The sequence below is a fragment of the Andrographis paniculata genome, unplaced genomic scaffold (assembly GCF_009805555.1).
Source record: "Andrographis paniculata isolate CXL003 unplaced genomic scaffold, ASM980555v1 Contig71END, whole genome shotgun sequence".
Lineage (NCBI taxonomy): Eukaryota > Viridiplantae > Streptophyta > Magnoliopsida > Lamiales > Acanthaceae > Andrographis > Andrographis paniculata.
This window is the reverse complement of record NW_026137608.1, coordinates 5,343,836-5,362,997: the sequence shown is the minus strand read 5'-3', so window position 1 is coordinate 5,362,997 and position 19,162 is coordinate 5,343,836. Positions and strand designations below refer to the sequence as shown.

At 29.3% G+C, this 19,162-nt stretch overlaps 3 protein-coding genes across 6 annotated transcripts; 2 read left to right on the top strand and 1 right to left on the bottom strand.

The window, feature by feature from the left end:
• The first annotated feature begins 1,467 nt into the window (after window positions 1–1,467).
• LOC127264998 (uncharacterized) lies at window positions 1,468–5,202 on the top strand. 3 transcript variants are annotated; one of them, XM_051294631.1, is made up of 5 exons: window positions 1,468–1,663; window positions 1,816–1,890; window positions 3,108–3,532; window positions 4,179–4,303; window positions 4,951–5,202. In XM_051294631.1, the coding sequence occupies exons 1-5, from the start codon at window positions 1,508–1,510 to the stop codon at window positions 5,037–5,039; spliced, it is 870 nt and encodes a 289-aa protein (XP_051150588.1). In that variant the 5' UTR covers window positions 1,468–1,507; the 3' UTR covers window positions 5,040–5,202. The 3 variants fall into 3 exon arrangements, with proteins under 3 accessions (XP_051150588.1, XP_051150589.1, XP_051150587.1); XM_051294632.1 differs by having other exon boundaries at window positions 1,792–1,890; window positions 3,240–3,532; XM_051294630.1 differs by having other exon boundaries at window positions 1,792–1,890.
• A 7,145-nt stretch (window positions 5,203–12,347) lies between these two features.
• On the top strand, window positions 12,348–14,394 carry LOC127264708 (class V chitinase-like). The gene is made up of 2 exons (XM_051294210.1): window positions 12,348–13,445; window positions 14,159–14,394. Exons 1-2 carry the CDS (start codon window positions 12,359–12,361, stop codon window positions 14,179–14,181), a joined length of 1,110 nt encoding a protein of 369 aa, XP_051150167.1. The 5' UTR covers window positions 12,348–12,358; the 3' UTR covers window positions 14,182–14,394.
• Window positions 14,395–15,937: 1,543 nt separating this feature from the next.
• LOC127264972 (methyl-CpG-binding domain-containing protein 2-like) lies at window positions 15,938–18,766 on the bottom strand. 2 transcript variants are annotated; one of them, XM_051294590.1, is made up of 5 exons: window positions 18,646–18,766; window positions 17,046–17,387; window positions 16,664–16,717; window positions 16,396–16,535; window positions 15,938–16,225 (listed from the first exon to the last, which is right to left on the bottom strand). In XM_051294590.1, the coding sequence occupies exons 2-5, from the start codon at window positions 17,372–17,374 to the stop codon at window positions 16,143–16,145; spliced, it is 606 nt and encodes a 201-aa protein (XP_051150547.1). In that variant the 5' UTR covers window positions 17,375–17,387; window positions 18,646–18,766; the 3' UTR covers window positions 15,938–16,142. The 2 variants fall into 2 exon arrangements, with proteins under 2 accessions (XP_051150547.1, XP_051150548.1); XM_051294591.1 differs by having other exon boundaries at window positions 15,938–16,220.
• Between the last annotated feature and the right edge of the window lie 396 nt (window positions 18,767–19,162).

The window sequence follows — 19,162 nt, the reverse complement described above, 5'->3', positions numbered from 1 at the left end:
AGTAGGGAAAATCAAGAAAAAAAAAGAAACACACACAACAAGAAAATAATTTTTACTAGTTTGATATGAATAATCTACATAGTGTATCGGCTAAGCTAGGTACTTTCACTTACCATATATATTTCAGAAAAAATACATGAAATATTTATACATGTCAAATGTGAAACTTTGGATAAATCCTATGGCACGTGGCCCAAAAATTTACGGACCGAACAAATTTTTTTATCCATCAGTCGAAGGATCAGATGTACAGTACTCCTACAACTCGAGCTGCACAACACAACATCGTAGATTACAATAGTGCAAAAATTGACATGTCGGCTCAAATGAGCACTCCCCAACTTATCTATTTATTTAATGTGACATTGAATTTATTCCGACCAAATTATGTCAAATAACTAAGAAAAATAAAATACCGATAGCGAAGATGTTGGAAACCGGGGCACCGATCGAATAAGAGGTCCAACGCCTCGGAGTTACATGCACAACGGAGTTGTAGAACATGTCGACGTAAATATAACTTATACTGCACTGTTGTCTCGTGGCTAATACAACAGTGTGTGTTTGTAAACAAATCGATGACTGAGTGACTGCAAATAAAGAAAACAACACACACGATTTGTTTACTCAGTTTGGTATTCAAACCTAAATGGAATTTCAATCCAAAAGTCTTAACTAAACCAAACACTTGGTTTACACCATCCAAGATACTAAACAAATCTACATAACCCATCCTCTAACCAAACTCCATATTGTTTTACAAATTCAAATGGACTAGTAGTTACAACTCGATAACAACTCCAGCAGACCAACAGTCAAACTAAGAGTAAACTAACATACCAAAATGGTTATCTCATTAGGTTTTAACTCTATGAACTCCTTCATTTCGTCGGCTTCAAATCTCCATGAATACACCTCCCAACACTTTGTAAGGTGGAGAAAAAAACGTCCAAGAAGTGTACGAATCTCTGATGATTCAAACACTAACATACAAACAAAATACACATCCTGCACACACAAGACAAAGTTGTCTGTATAGTTTTGTACAGTGTGTACAAGGTCATAAATGCCATGCATAATGAAAGAGACACTTCATTGACTTCTCGTGCACGTTCTCTTTACGGGACATATTTGTTTGTCTCATTTCAACGTGGATGAGACACTTTTTAATACATTCAAAGTCGGGAGTCGGTCAACCTACTATTTGTGTGCATGTTTCCTAAAATAGTGTCGATCAACCGTTGCAACAATACACCTTCATATGCCAAAAATAGATACAAAAAGATTTTGGCATTTTGCATATTTTAACATAAGAAGAAGAAGAAAAGGATCTACAAATGTGCATCAGTACACTCAAACTAATTCTGAATTTTCCACTTCCCTTTATTCCATACTTGGGATGTGTAACGAAATAAAACCAAAGTCTCATGAAGACATCATCACAAATTAAAATACAACATTGCCAATTAGCTAGATTGGAATACTCGAAAAAAATAAATAAATAAACATGTCTCGAGTGCTTCTAGACGATCAATTGTATCTCAACAAAGAGAAATTTATTAGCTTTGCATCGAATCAGTTGCCTCTCCGTCGAGAGGATGAAGCCATTTTGAAGAAGTTTCTCGACTTGTCTAAGATCATCATGGATAGTCAGACAACTAAGGTAGACATCATCACACATAAATTAATTCTCGAACAACAATTGAATCCCACAAATTAGCTAGGGATGTTTCTATATGATAATTTATCCCTTTTTTATTTTTTATTTTGAATCCCTCATGTTTATTGCAGTTATTATTACGTGAGAATGGGCAGGAAAGAATTTCCAAGAGAAGTGATTTTGAATCAAATCCTGTAATACAAGGCCATGCTTCCAGCATATATCGAAAGGTAGATATACAATAAACCCTAACTACAAGATCATCTTATCCTCTTTATTTCAGAGAAATAATGTAAATTTAACCATTATCTCTTATGTTTTAGTGTTTTATCACCGATTGATTTTAAGATAGAGTCCGATTTTTTTTCATAACATGTATGTACCCGTATTGAGTATTAATCTTAATTAAGAGATTTTGACATGATATCATCTTGAAGGAAGAGTGTTGTGGAATTTCATTTTATAATTATAGTTGTGACAAGAAATTTAAGATAATTGTAAGTCTAATTTTATTGTCAATTATTACTCTTATTATATATATATCTTCTTGATTTTGATTTAATTATACATTTTTTTTTTGCATGTTCATTAGACTATATATATATACTACTTTCGTCCACACTGTCGATCTATTAATTTACTTTTTATATGTTAATATTTAAATATTAATTTATTATATCAAAATATAGTACAAATTAAGGAAAAATGACAAAAATACTTTTATTGGTGTCTTATAATACTAATGAAATAAAATTTGTACAAAAAATTATACAAATATAAGGATATTTTTAATGTTAAAAACAATGACGCCAAATGCAAATGAATAGATTGGTGGTGGACGGAGAAACATGAACAATTATTTAATTTTTGTGAAATATAGGACTAAAGGGCAAATTAATAAAATGTACATGACAAGAAAGATAATTAGTATTAATAACATCCTATATGATACTTCCTTCGTCCCAAACACTCTGCAACATTTTTTTTTTGGTATGTCCCAAACACCCTACAATATTTTCAAAATGGGAAATAATTAATCATATTTAATCTCTATCCCACACTTTATCCTCTTTCATCATCCAAATAAAAAATAAAATATACATTTTTTTCTCCATAACATCACTTAATTTCTAAATTATCCTACTTAATATTACCCACCTAAAAATCCGTACCAAAAGTAAATGTTGCACCTTGTTTGGGACGGAAGAAGTACTATTTTAAATGATGGTATACATAATTTATTTGTTTATACACTATGGAGTTGTCAACCAACATATAAGACTAAAATTTTCATCTTTCCTTAATAAAACCGATACTTTTGCAACTTAAGTACATGTAAAGTCATGAGAAGAATATCGATGTATCATTACCGGCTAAATTTATGATTCTAATAATTGTTAACTTCTACAACGAATAAGCTTATTAAATGTTTCAATTCATGGAACAGATGATATCCCTTCAAGATGGGAAAACTAATTACGATGCGAAGACATGGGAGATTCTTGAATCAAGTTCAGAAATGCCCTTGAAAACTAAGGGCATACTAACCCTAATTTCTTTTGCTGTTATGTTTGGAAAGCTGCGGTTGGTCATCGTGGCCAACGAGCGCGATGAGCTCGCCAAGAACATCGTGATTCTCCAGAAACAGCCGTATAAACAAGACACGAGCGATGCGAATTGGCTGAATTATATCAGTAAAGTCACCAACCTTACACTGAAACTGGCTTACAAAGTTATGGATTTGAAGGAGAATGAGCTCAACAACAACAGGGAACAATACAATCTCGTTCTATCCACGGCTGTGTATAGAATCATCCGAATCATGCTTATTTGTTGGGCACAAGTGGTTCAAATGTTGATCAAGAATAATAGGTAATAATTTATTAATTCAATGCCTTTCATATTCTTGATTTGATCTCATATATTGTTAGCTTGTTCATAAATTGAGCTAGCAATTTCGAGCCGGCCTGATTCTGAAACCGGCTTGCAGGGCCGAAAACTTAGGCCCAAGCGCAGCCCGGTTTGAAACTGAGCCAGAGCAGGTTGGCTCGGTTATTTTCTAATTTATGTATAGGTTTTTTTTTTTTTCTAATTTGTTTTATTTTCCTTGAAGATCATTTAAATGCTACTTTTCATGAATTCATTAGACCTTAATTCAATATCATTGCTATGTTTATATAGATAGTTTTAGAAGTTTTGATATTATTTATTTAATGGTCATTTTTTAAAAATAAATATTATATTATTCAATTATTTATTTTCATAAAATATCATATTATATGTTCAATTTTTTTACTATTTTTAAAAATTTTCAATTAACTCCAAACTTAAATAATTTCTATATCAAAGGAGCCTTATTAGAAATTCCCTGAACTTACATGCCCTGCATGAGTTTAAGGTCCAAAAAATATGAATTAGTGTTTCATGATCGATAAATATATATATATATATATACACACACACGTGTGTACATATATTCTACGTCGTAACTCAATTGAGAGTGTTTTGTTCTATGCAGAAAGGATGTGTATACTTATTTGTTCGAGCTTGAGAATTGGGAAAGGACCCTTGGGGATAAATGTCAAGAAATCGATACCATAATCCCGGTTAAAGAACAACCCTCTGATCAAACTCCCAAACTTAGTAAGCATTTTTGCATTGTTACAATAATTAAGGTTCTTTTTATGGAGATTCAAAATTTAATTTTCTTACTATTTCTTAAAAATTTTTAAATATTATTTTCATTTTTTTTAATTGACATCCAACAGTGTTCATATTTTTATTTTTTTTTTGCTAAAAAATATATATATATTTTTTTACTATAAAACAAAAGAAAAATTAATTATTATTCGTTTACATTATAACTTAGGCAAATAATATTCTATAGGAAATAATAATAATAATAACATACAAAATATGATTTAAGTGTTTTGATTTGAATTTGAAATAAAAAATGAAAATTTGATTTTAATTTTTGTTTAAATGGTACAGGCTGACCAGTGGTGATTAGTTTGAAATGCAAATTAACTATACATACCGGTTGCATTGCATGATCTTTTGAAATTTTGTTTTATATTCCTTTCATCTAGCAAACTTAACTCTATTTTTTCGTATTTAATATTTTCATAGAAATATTGCGACCATCGCATAGTAAAAAAAATTAAAATGAAAACCAAAGTCCAAAATAACATAACTATAATAAAAACTTGTAATTCTTTTTCTTGAACACAAAAGTACTAACTGTATTTCTTTGCATGCATCGACACCATTTAATTAATTAACTAATTCAGATGAAGAAAGCCGTCTCAGTTTGGGTCCAAAAGACACAAGATTTTGGCAAAAGCTGTGCCAGATTATATATCTAAGGTGTGATTCATAATACCTACGAACTCCATTGTTGTACACAAATATTTTTTATCCAACTATCAAGAAAAATGTGTATCATCTTCACCTTCGTGTGTAAAATAATATCCGTCAAAATTATGTCAGTTTTTATTTTCTAATTATCTCCCAAATTTATGTATAATTTATATATAATACAAAAGCATATACATTCTCAACTTTATCACCCATTCTTAGCAAATAATAATCATTTTGTCATTATCTTTTCTATTTATCTAAACTTTTTTTTTTTTCCATCAAATCTTTAATAAATTCTCGTAATACATCACTTTATTTTGTACCTACTCAATTTCTATATTATAGTATCATTTCTTAGTCTGTGTAATTGTTCCATTCCGAGAGAGTATTTTCATAATAAGTTTACTTGTACGTGTTGATTATATCATCACGAATTGCATAGTATCGAATCCGCACTCTAACCCCTATCACTTATATATACCACAAACATTATTTGTATATATTGTAATGAATTCGCATTCAATTTCATTGCATATGTTAATTAGTAGGAGACTTCTTACGCAGAAAGAAATATGTTTAGATCGGAGATTTTAAGAATGGAATTTTGGAAAAATTCTATAAATGGAATTTAACTAGAGGGTATTTTATGTGGGATTGGTTATCATACCATGTTGAATTTTCAAACAATACATGTCTTTAAATAATACACGATGTGTTTTATGCCCATGTTTATAGCTAAGATTTTAAGTACGAAGTTTATTTGATTTTTTCAAACAATACATGTCTTTAAATGTATATGGTAGTATATAGTGTATAACTATTGTTCTTAAATATATGATATATTTGTATTAAATTAATATAAGCTGTTTATTGTCTCTTATAATATAATATGGTGATTACTCTAATACGACATGTTGTTAGTACTGTGTCGAATTATATATTGTAATTCAGCACGGGAACTACAACCATTTTATGTCGTCTTGTTCGAGAAAAATAATTACATTCTTGATGTGTTTTTGAAAAGTTACTATTAACATATAGATTGTATCATAAGTTAATAAAAAATAATATAAACTCACTCTATTTTACAAATTATTATTTTTAATTAAATATAATTCATTTTATTACAACACATTCCTCTCATAACATCATATCCCTATAATATACAAAATATTTTTTTTATTACATCATCAATACAATACTCCCCTCGTCACATCATACAATTATTTTGATAATTATTACTTATATATATATATTCAATTCAAATAATTTTAAATGTAAAATTTTTCAAAATCCCAAAACTCCCCATGGCAGCCTTAGTCAATTTACGGGTTTGCAATATTTACAACGGACTTTGTAACTAAGAAGGTGTTTGGCAAATAGCTTTTTGAAAAGCTTTTAGCTTATTGAACAACTTTTAGCTGTTTGACCAGTCAAAAGGTTAATTTAGGTGTTTGGTAAATTAACTTTTTGAAATAGCTTTTTGGACCAAAAAAGCTAATTTCTGAAAAGCTAACTTACCCAACGTTTTGAAATAGTTTGTTCTGTAAAAAAAATTTTATTCCTTATATGCCCTTAAAAATTTATTATGCATTTTACACAAATAAATATATTTTAATTATTTATTAATTATATTAGTATATTTTATTATATTATAGTTTTACTTTTATAAATTTAAAATAATTAATTTTTATATAAAAATTATTTTAATTGTAAAATATATAAATTTATTAAAATCAACATAAAATAGAAAATATAAATATTAATAATTTCTTTTTATATTAAAATTACATTATATAAATTTTTTACTAAAAATAAATTAACTTTATTAAAAATTATAAATATAATGAACTAATCGATAACTAACATAATAAATATATACACGAAAAATTTACTATTTTATATTTTACAGCATTTTCAATAGAAAAAACTATTTATATATTTTAATAAAAATATATTTATTTTTTAAATCTAACTGTAATAAAAATAAATACTTTTATAACACTTTTACAATTTTCAATAACTAATAACAAAAAATTTTAAACATTCTAAACTCAAAAGAACATAATTGAATATATTAGAAACAAAAATAAAATAGAAATGTCCTCAATTGTCATTTTACGTATAAACAACTAATATCAAACAGTTGTTTTACCAAACATTTTAATACAAACAGCTAATCGAATCAGCTAGTCAAACCAGCTAATTGAATCAGCTAATAGCTATCAGCTAATTGAATCAGCTAACAGCTAATTGCCAAACACGCCCTACGTTGGGATAATTATAATTTACTTGTTTTTAACTACTATTGGATGTTGGGTGTGCGAAGAATGAAAGAAGAAGAAGTTGAAGGGTTTGTTCTACATAAGAAACACAAATCTAACTCATTCTTATTCAATAGAGGTTGGATCCCGATAATACAAAAGAGATTATTCGGGATATAGATTTGATCGGTCTAGCTTGGGATACGTACACATGCAATAAACCTTGCATAAAATTTAGACAAATTTGTTTTGAAAAATTGCGTAAAATTCTTTTTTATTTTTTAAAATATTGCATGGAATCTAAAAAATAAATTTTGTACGGTGTTTCAAAAATACTAGTTTGTATTTTTTAAAATATAGCATAGAATCTAAAAAATGAATTTTGTACTGTGTTTAAAAAATACAAAAAGATCTCATACAATTTTTAAATTATAAGAGAAAATATATGGTGCAAACTTTTCAAATCATAACTAGACTACGAATACTTTTTCCTAATATGTGTACATATCTTTTTTTACTCGTTTTAATATACAATGCGAGGTTCGAACCTCTGTGAATCGATTTATGTGATATTTAAATTTTCAGTTTGAATTTCTTCCGCCTCAGTTTTCATCCGAACATTTGATTCCGATCACATTTAATTATCACAAAATCATATTTAATTATCAAATTTCATGTCTTTTTTTTATAAAAAAAAAAACAAAAAAATTATACAATTTAATCATATTTTAAATTTTTAAAATTTTAATTAGACTAATAAATTATATTTTAATCTTAACTTATAATTATTTGTACTGTATTATAATTATTTTTAATTATTTAATAATTCATACATATCCTAAATTCTTGTGTGGTAAGCACAACATGAAATCTGAACGGAAGCTGGCTAGATATGATTCAATGTTGGAATAAAAGTATTTAGGCTTTATACAGGGGTTTTCTTAATTTTTAAAATTTTAAAAAATAATAAAAGAATTATATATTTAATATACTATTTTATGAAAAAATAGATATTTAATAATATAATATTTAAAAAATAATAAATAATATCAAAATATTTTAAAATATGTAGGAGTATATAAATGGAGGTTACATTCATTAATTATATCCAAATCTCATCCAATATTGACTGACTGCATATAATGGATTCAAATTTTCCAGAAAATCATTTAAAACTTTGAATGAAGACATCAACCAAGACCCGACATATTAAATAAATAAAATTTCCAAATATATATATACTAAGAATCAAACATAAAAAATGACGTATTCAGAAATTTGAATTAAAAATTACAGAGAATACATATTTTTAAATTTTTTGGTATTAGTTATTAATAATAATTTTTAAAAATTAAATTTAATATTTATTTTTACTTATAAAATATCATATTTGTATTATTACTAATAATACTCAAAATTTCAAACTCCAATAACCTCTATTTAAATGGAACCCTACATTTTAAAAGCTAAAAGTATTCATAACACCAATATATTTAAATCCTTTAGAATAGTACATTTGATGAAGTATATTTTAAACAATTGTTGGACTTCCTAATAAAAGACTAAGAGTATGTTTATTTAGCCGAGTTTCCTCAAATTTTACTATTTGGACTCTGCGTTTTTTGAAAAAAATACGTTTTTTTCTCTCTCACAAAACGTTTCATCAAATATTATTTTCATACCAAACCCAAACCAATTTTTATAAATAAATTAATGATTGTAACTTTTAGGTGAGACGGATATTCTATACATCCGACAATAATGATATTTTTTCGCACTGTAGTCGTCAAATTGTTAATGTTAAAATTAACAATACAAAGTAAAATTCAAGCCAAAATTCCGATTCCAATTTTTATAACCTCAAAATTTTAACAAAATCCCTAAGTTATTATACTTTATAATATACAAAAAGTTAAAGTTCAAGAATTTTGAAGTTGTGATTCTCAAATAATTTCACAAGAAATTAAGAAAATCGAGGTTAGTGAATAAACTGCAATCGCAAGGATTTCGGCCTATTACAGGTTGTTCGTGGAAACTGCACGAAAATTTCAACCGGTAGGCTGAAAAATGAAAGTAAATTGTTATGAAGTTGATATAAATTTAACTATTTCAATGAGCTCAATTTTATAAATTAACATTAATATTAAATTCAAATTTAAATTTAAATTAAAACTAAAACCAAATAAACTTCGTACTTCACATACTTCCAACAAAAATTATGTGCTGAAATTTTTTTCATTCAACACAATGTTGAATACTTAAGATTTTAATTAATTTTATTTTATATCATTAATTAATATATATATAATTAATCATAGTTATTCAGCAGGTAAAATTTATATTTTAGCATCGGATCCATAAGGACATACTTCCGTGTGTGTTTTACCCTCTTTTTTTTTTTTTTTTTGTTTTTCTGTATTTATTTTCTTCCATTCTATGTAGTTTCCTCGGATGTGTTTGTTAGTAAGATTGTTAGAAATGAATTTTTTTGAGGGAATATAAAAATAATAAATATGTGTAGTATATTACTATTTTTTAAAAAACAACGTGTGAAAAAAATTGTAGAAAGAACCAATCTGACTCTATCTTTATAAATTTTCAAAAACTTGAATTTGTTTAATTTCCAGCATTAAATTCCTACTGTTTTATCCAATTAGTCAATTTATGTTTAGCATTTCCAACTTTATTTTATTTTCCAGTTCATGTACGTTGGTTTATTTTATTTTATTTTATTTTTCTTTCTTTTTACGCATTCAATTCAAAATTTACCATATCAAATCTGGGTACCTTTTTTTTAATATAAACTAAGATCATTGAATATTCAACCGGCTCAAATTCAAAAAACCGGTTGAAAATAATAATTTCAACGGTAGCAGTACTTTTATTTTTACTTTTTTTTTTTTATTAAAAGTGAGTGATTACACATAATTTTTTTTTTTAAATATATATATATATATATATATAAAAAAACAAAAAACACACACACACACACAGCTCTAATAAATAAAATAAAGAAAAAATCAAATTTAAATTTATAGTACCTATTTCCTTGCAATAGGCTCGCCAAACACCTTTACCTCAAACTAAAAGGTGTGTTTGTTTGTAAGTTTTAGGGTTGAGTTTACGATTTTAAATAATAAAATTTTAAATTTGAATAAATATTTGATGTAATATTAATATATATTTTGATAAAATATAAAATTAATTTTTTTATAATATAAAAAATAAATATATTTAAGCATTTAAAAAAATAGTAAATAATAAAATTAGAATTGAAAACCAGCCCATATTTCCAAGAATGTATTTATTTGGATAAATTTGGAAGAAATTAGTTTAAATTTGATATTAAAGTAATATTGACTGAAATATTTTGTAATATTTCACAATATATATATATATATTAAAAAAATTATAGAATTTAAATAATTAAATAAAAAAAAATTGTTGAAAGAAACGCCATCATAAATTACACTAAGTGAGTGGAAGAAAAGTATCGACCTATTACTACCAATAGTAGTGAGACTTATCTAATACGAAGGTCCTAATTCTTGACCATGAATTAGATCATTATTATGAAATATTATCTTTTAATTATAAATTAAAATAATACTAGTTAAATATACGGGGATATTTTTTATTTTTGTAATTTTTTAATTTTTAAAACATTTTAAAGCTTAATGATATTTTGAAAATAAATTAAATTTATTTAATATAGAGTTTATTTATTCGGTGCTTTTAGGTGGTATGATTTCCCGTAATTAAGAAAATATAATATGCACAATATATAACATAGATGATCTCACTTTGTACTGATTTGACGTTCATATATTTGATTTTCCAACACTTATAATATACATGTAAAATATTAAAGTTCTACTTAGGGTGTGTTTGTTTGGGGGTTTGGATTTTGGATTGGGATTTGAATAGTAAAAATTTTGAATTTGAATAGTTGTATGATGTGATATAAATAGGGTTTGATGTGATGTTTTGAATGTAAAATTGATTTTTAGTATAATATAAAAAATGAAAAATAGGTGTTTGATTTGATGTTTTTGGGGGGAAAAAATTGGATGAATAGTGGAAATCCTCCAAAATCCTTCAAACAAACACACCCTGTTTGTTTGTTTGGGGGTTTGGATTTTGAGTTGGGATTTGAATAGTAAAAATTTTGAATTTGAATAGTTGTATGATGTGATATAAATAGGTGTTGATGTGATGTTTTGAATGTAAAATTAATTTTTAGTATAATATAAAAAATAAAAAATAGGTGTTTGATTTGATATTTTTAGGGGAAAAAAATTGGATGAATAGTAGAATTTTAACAAAATTCTACAAACGAACACACCCTTACACAATAATCTTGAAGGTTTTGACACTATTTAATTTATAGAGTTTTATAGGAAATTAAGAAACAAGAGTATTTTATTAGTCAGGAAAATTGCGTAAGAAGATTTGATATTTTTGTCATTCAATTTTATGTAAAAATTAATTATATGTATAATGATATATTTATAATTTAAATAAAAAATAAAAATATTTTAATATTAATATATAATTACTTTATTAAAATAAAAAATAAATACTCTAGAGTAAATACTTTAAATTAGGAAAAAAAGAATATTAATATTATTTTAAGAACATCATAGTAAATACTATTGATAATTCATAAACAGAGTGAATATATATATATGTGAACGGTTAGGGTGTTGTGCTGATTTTTTCAATTCAGCAGCACCTGTAATATATACAAACAGTACACAGTCTTATTATACACAGCACATGTTGTTATATTAATGATAGATGATGTTAGCTTCGTAATTATACTGTATTGTATAACATTATGTGGTAGTATTTGTATTGTAAAAGACTATAACATGTGTTGTTAGTTTATGTACTGTATTTATATTATATAAATACGAACGATGTGCTGCTGCCGGTAGTAAACCATGTACTGTTTGACAGCACACCGTGTGCGCGGTATGTTGTGAGCAAAGTGTTGAATTTAGCCGCCTAATATATACGCACACAACCTGTTGAAGGCAAAGTGTAAAGTTGGACTGTCATTTCCATAACCATGGCTTCAGACACTAATCTCCTCTCACTCTCAGCCTTCCTCCTCTGTCTTCTCCAACTGCAGCTCCCTTTCTCCGCCGCCGTCAATGGCGGCTACTGGTTCCCGGAGAGTCAATTCCCAGCCTCATCCATAGACTCCACTCTCTTCACCCACCTCTTCTGCGCATTCGTCGCCCTCAACCCCCAAACCAACCAACTCTATATTTCCCCTTCCAACAACGCCTCCTTCGCCCAATTCACCGCCACCGTCCGCCGGAAAAACCCCTCTGTCAAAACCCTAATTTCCATCGGCGGCGGATCCGCCAACCGGTCGGTCTTCGCCGCCATGGCCGCCCGGCCCGCCGCCCGGAAATCCTTCATCGACTCCTCCATCAAACTCGCCAGGAGTTACGGATTCTCCGGCCTCGATCTGGATTGGGAGTATCCCGACACGAATTCCGACATGAACAACCTCGGAACCCTCGTGACCGAATGGCGGGCGGCGGCGGCCGCCGAGGCCACGGCCACCGGAAAGGCGGCGCTCCTCCTGACGGCGGCGGTTTACTACTCGTCGGATCTGAATGGAATGAATTATCCGACGGCGGCGATCGATTCCAGCCTGGATTTCGTCAACGCCATGGCGTACGATTTCTACGATCCTTCTTGGTACAGAGACTTCACCAATTTACACGCGAAGCTGTTCGACCGGCCGAACCCGGTCGTGAGCGGCAGCTACGGGGTGGACCGGTGGGTTCAGGCCGGTCTGAGCCCGAAGAAGCTGGTGCTCGGCGTGCCGTTTTACGGCTATGCTTGGCGCCTGAAGAGCGCCGGAAACAATGGCGTGTTGGCGCCGGCGTCGGGGCCGGCGGGTGCGGGGAGCGGCGCGATGGGATACGGTGAAATTAGGAGCTTTATAAGCCGGAATAATGCGCGTGTGGTTTATAATTCGACCGTTGTGGGGAATTATTGCTATTCTGGGACGACGTGGATTGGGTACGATGAGACTCAGGCCATTGGTGCTAAGGTTGCCTATGCTAAGCAGAAGGGGTTGGGTGGGTACTTTGCGTGGCATGTCGGCGCCGACAGCAATTGGGCTCTATCAACTCAGGGTATTAATGTTTTGTTCTTTCCAAAAAAAAAAAAAAAAATTATACTCTGGCCCTCAATAAAAGTATTTATGTTAGTCGGGACGAAAATTTAAGAAAAATATATTATTTTTATCCTGTTTTAAGATTCTCATTTAATTTTTGTGGATTTAATTTTTTAATATTAATTATTATATTAAATATAATATAAATTTTAAAAAATTACAAAAATATTTTCATTTAGTCTCTTTTAATACTAATATAAATATATTTGTAAAAAAAAAACAATTATATAAATATAAAAATAAAATAATTAATAAATAATTTAAAAAATATATCAATAAGAATAATTATTATATAACATAATTTTTTTTTTTAAATATAAACTTTTAAATTGAACCGTAAACCAAACATAATTTTTTTTTAAAAAAATAAACTTTTAAATTGAACCGTAAACAAGTGGTGGAAAGAGTATTTAATAGAATGATTTGATCTCTTCAATAAATTAATATTGTTTTTAAATATTCTTTGGGTCTGTCGACTACTGTCTATAATAGTCACATTTATTTTTTGTTAAAATCGACAGAAGAATAGTATATTTTTAAAATATTATAGAAATTTGGAAGAGTTTTAAATAAATATAGATATTTATTATTATAAAAAATATATACTATATTAATTAATAGTAGTATTATATCGAACCTTGAATTTAACTGACTTTTATTATATATTTTCAGCAAAAAAGTCCTGGGAAGCATAAAGAGGAAATTATGGTACGCAAAGTGAGTGGACTTCTAGTTATGCTTACACGCATTAAATAAATTGCATCTAAGCTACATACGTACTTCTTATCGCATCTATCATAATAAATTGTCTTGACGCAGTTTTCAGGATACTAGATTTGGCCGGAAATTTACAATTAGCTGCTGCGAATTCTCACGTCATAAATAATAATAAAAAAAACAAACAGTTCCATTTTTATTAGTATTTTTTAGACCTGTCAAAATGGGTTAGTGGGTGGATTGGCCTACAATCCACAATAACCCGCAAATAAACGGGTTATTTGTGGGCCAACCCGCGGCGTTACGGATCAAAATTTCATCAGCCCAATCCAACCCACCGGCGGGTGGAAAGTTAAGCGGGCTAGCCCATGAAATTTTTTTAAATATTAAAAAAATATTAATATTATAAATATTTTTTTAATTAGTATTTAAAAATAGCTAAAAATAGTTTTATTGTAGAATTTAAACAATAAATATTTTACAATAAATACAAAATATAAAAATTTTCAATTCTAAATATTATTAGTTGGTATACTTAAAAAAATTAATAATAAGAAATACTCTATTTTAAAAATAAATCATAACTAATTTTATGAATTTGTAAAATTATAAAATAATAAAATAGAACACAAAGAAAACAAATGATGAAAAATCGAAAATGACATGATAATATAGTTGGAGAAGAAAAACAGTGCAGACAATATTGATAATTTATTTAAGCTAATGATAATATAAATTTTATTTTATTCGTCTTAACTTAAAATATCACTTTTCAGTAGATTGAAAATAATAATACTTTATTTATTAAATAAAGTGTATAAGATGATTTTGATATTTTTTACTGTTTGTACATTATTTATAAATTAATTGTATTTATAATGTTATATTTGTAATTTATATAAAATTAAAATACATTATCGTATTGATATTTGACTACTTTTATTATAATTTTTTAATGCGATAGTAAAAAATAGTAAAAAAATACATTTAGTTAGACGAGTGGTACTAATTATTATATTTATTTGGCCTGCGAGCTAACTCGCCCACTGCGGGCTAGCCCACTCTCAACCCACGGCCCATGCGAGTTGGCCCATTTAAGCCGCATTTTAACGAGTTTAAAAAATTACAATCCAATCCTTCTTAAAAGTAATATGGGACGGGCCAACCCGACGGGCTCAACCTATTTTGACGGTATTTTTATTATTGTATAATATAACCAACATTAATTAAATTCAGCACAGTAGGAAACGTCAGGCAACACATAATATAATAATATAATACATAAGCGGACGTACATAATAATTGTCCATGTAATACATATTATCATTAACTTAGTGTATGTCCGAATAATATGAATCTAAAGTATAAGTAGAAAACTATTTGAAAATATGTTTGTTTGTTTGGGAGTTTGGATTTTGAATTGAGATTTGAATAGTAAAAATTTTGAATTTGAATAGTTGTATGATGCAATATAAATAGGTATTGATGTGATGTTTTGAATGTAAAATTAATTTTCAGTATTATATAAAAAATAAAAAATAGGTGTTTGATTTGATGTTTTTTGGGAAAAAAAAATTAGATAAATAGTTGAATTTAAATCCAATCCTCCAAACAAACACACTCGTAGTGTATAGTATAAAATAGATTCCTACCCTTCTTATGCCTACACGGGTGGTTGAGTTGGTGTGGTGGACAAATTTACGACACAAGATTATATATTCAAATTATGCCGACACCTTATCATAAGAGATTTTCTACGAATTCCCACGTTATAAAATATACACACATACACAAACAAACAAAATAGTTCATTCAAAACAAGATTCTAGTGTATGATCAAGAACACTCTCAAGAACAACCTCCATTCGACTGCCAAACCCAAGAAAACACAAAATAACAAAGTATTATAAGTACCTCGACTTCCACCTCAAGCATCGCTCTACATGGTCTTGCCGGCTGCAGGGTTGCCGCATCGTGTGTTCATCTGATTGTTCGAAGTATTAATGTTTGAAATAGGCTGAACTGCAACGAGAACAATAAACTTTTTACATTTCTTAAGCATAGCTACACATCAATGGCGCGCAAACTTAAACCTCTATATAGTCCCCGTGTTTTACCATTTTTCGTCTATAATCATCTACAATATTTCATAATCCCCAAAAGAAAAACGCGGCGTAAAGATATTGAATAACCTTCCAGTCGAGCGGCATTCTCATTTGAAGACGGTGAATGGGCGCGACGCCTAGCACCATAGTTCCCGCTCAATGGTATTGGAGGCTGAAACGAAAACTGAGATGCGCTGATACCTTCGTGTGGATGCTCTGCAATGTACCTAAAACATAATATAGTCCAAACATCCCTCTCGCCGATTAATTTAAAAAAAAAAAAAAAAGAAATCTATCGAATGGAAAACCATCCAGCACCATCTTATTTCGAACAAGTGCGCATAAAAACTGCTACCTGTCGAGTTCAACCCTCGAACGCAACCTCTTGTTAGCAGGTGTCACATAATAGCTGCCAAGATGAAGCAACAGCCAATGTAAATAAGAAAGGAAAACGTACGTACAGTCACATTTAAACATATCAGCAAAGAAAATTTTGTGTTCTTTTGTGGATTTTACCATGAATTTTTTCAAATTCTTTTTTTTCCTAAAAAAATATCAAATCAAACAATTACTTTTCTTTTATATGTTATTCTATAAATCAATTTTACATTCAAAACATCACATTAATATCTATTTACATCACATCGAACAATTATTCAAATTCAACTTTTTACTATTAAAAAATCCAAACCCACAAATAGACACACCTTAATAAACAACTATTATGATGTACTTACATATCAGCGAACTTTGTTCCTCCTTCAGCCCTGACACGGATAATTCGTTGCCAGCCAGAAGGTGTTCGGGGAATGCTTGGTCTGTCCATAGCCCAACACATGTTGCTATCTTGGTTCACATCAGATTCGTGCTCACACGATACATTAGGCCGCCACTTGCGAGCTGTTTCACATATAAATGGCTGTTCTGCAATCATTTCTCGTATGTCCTCGTACATTTCTTTTGTTGGTATGAGCCTCCATTTCGAACATTTGGCGCACTGAACTGTATACATCTTTACGGATTCCCAAACTCTTTTCGACACCACCATACTTCGCGCTTGTTCCATTTCTCGACAGAACCTGCCATTGTAATGGAAAAAATAAAAAAAAAAACACTCAACTTATAGTAAGTAAGGTTTAGTAGTAGTATTTAATCGAGAGTAGTTTTGAGACTTTTGGACAATCGGTTGACTCGGTTTGATTATTGATTTTAAGTTGAAATCCCGGATTCACTTCTTAATATGGTATTAGAGCTATTAGATCTATAATGTCCGTATTGGGAATTGATCCTGGATGAAGTTTTTAGATTATCATCTCGAGGGGATTGTTGAATATCTCAAATTGAAATTAATGTTGGGACTCCCCTAGCAGGTGAAGGGCTACTCCAATTACAACTAATTGATTCTAAGTTGGAATCCCGTTCTTAACAATATCATTTCATTGTTTTTATTGATTTATCTTGTTTCTATGAGACGCTAAATGAATCATGGAACAATCACTAAAAACCCGTCATATAAAAACCACACAAATGTAAGACATAAAACTAAACACACAAAAAAAGATCGTCGAAAAGAAATCAGTGTAGAGCTAAGTTACATCAATAAATCTTCATATTCCCTGAATCCATGGCTAGATACGACATCTTAAGCCGCACGAAAATGTGTGCAAAGGCACGTAGTAGAGATACCGAGACCTATTTGAAAGAAAGCAACACAGACACACATTTTGAGAACTTGTGTGATTTTTCATTTACATAAGCACAAGTGCACAACTACAGAGTTTTCAATTTTAACACCATTCTAGTGGCTCAATCAATGATCATCACACACTCATTAACATTTGCAATAAAACTCCTTCCACCCTACCAAAATCGAAGCATCAGCGTACACAATGTAAGAAGGAGAAAATTTCGAAATAAAATCCAAAAAAACAAACTAAAAGGAATTCCTCAAAGTCACTAATAAGGAAATCGTCTCTTTACCTTCACTCAAGCATTTGAAAGAAACAAATCGGAAAAATCATTCGAACCAACCAAACTATCATCATTCCTTTTCCTTCAACTCTTTGGGACAAACAAGAACTCAAATGAATTTTTCGTTGAAAATCGCAGAGCTTCAAAAATTTGGGAACACCGTAGAGTTTCTGTGCCTATTTCTTACATGATTTAAACGTAACCCGAAACAAACACAGAAGCAAAACAACTAAACCGAGCAAAACCACCATAAAATTCAATCGCACAGCGCCATAAATCAGACTGAAAAAAATAAAAATGCATACAACGAATACAAAATTATTTCTGCCGCGAACAGAGGAACCAAATCATGTCGAAAGAACTTACAGGAAAGAAAGTGGGAACCGGAGAAGAATCGAAGTTGATCGCGAAAAATCCCCAACTCAAACATGGAGATGGAGAAGTAACGATTTGCTGTGTGGCGGTTTCTGTAGCGCGCTTCCCAAAAGAGCAAGTGAAAAAAAATTTCCTTTCCCGTTGATACGATTATGATTATTGTATTAATTGAAATTTATGAAAATTGGTTTTAGTGAAAAAAAATTCAAATTTTTGGTTTTGGCTTTAAAATTTAAAAAAATAGTGATTTGATGTGATATAAATATATATTGACATGTGATATTGTAAAATTAGATTTTAATGTATTAAAATAAATAAATAGTATATATTTGATTTGATATTTTTAGAGAAAAAATAAAATTGAAATAGCTAAAATCAAACATAAAATCTTTCAAATATACATAGCCTAAGAAATTACAAGGAGGAAGGTTACCGTGCTCATTTTGAAAAATCAATACCGTACTGATTTTTTAAATCAACACCCATAAAATACAAAAATTGCACAAGT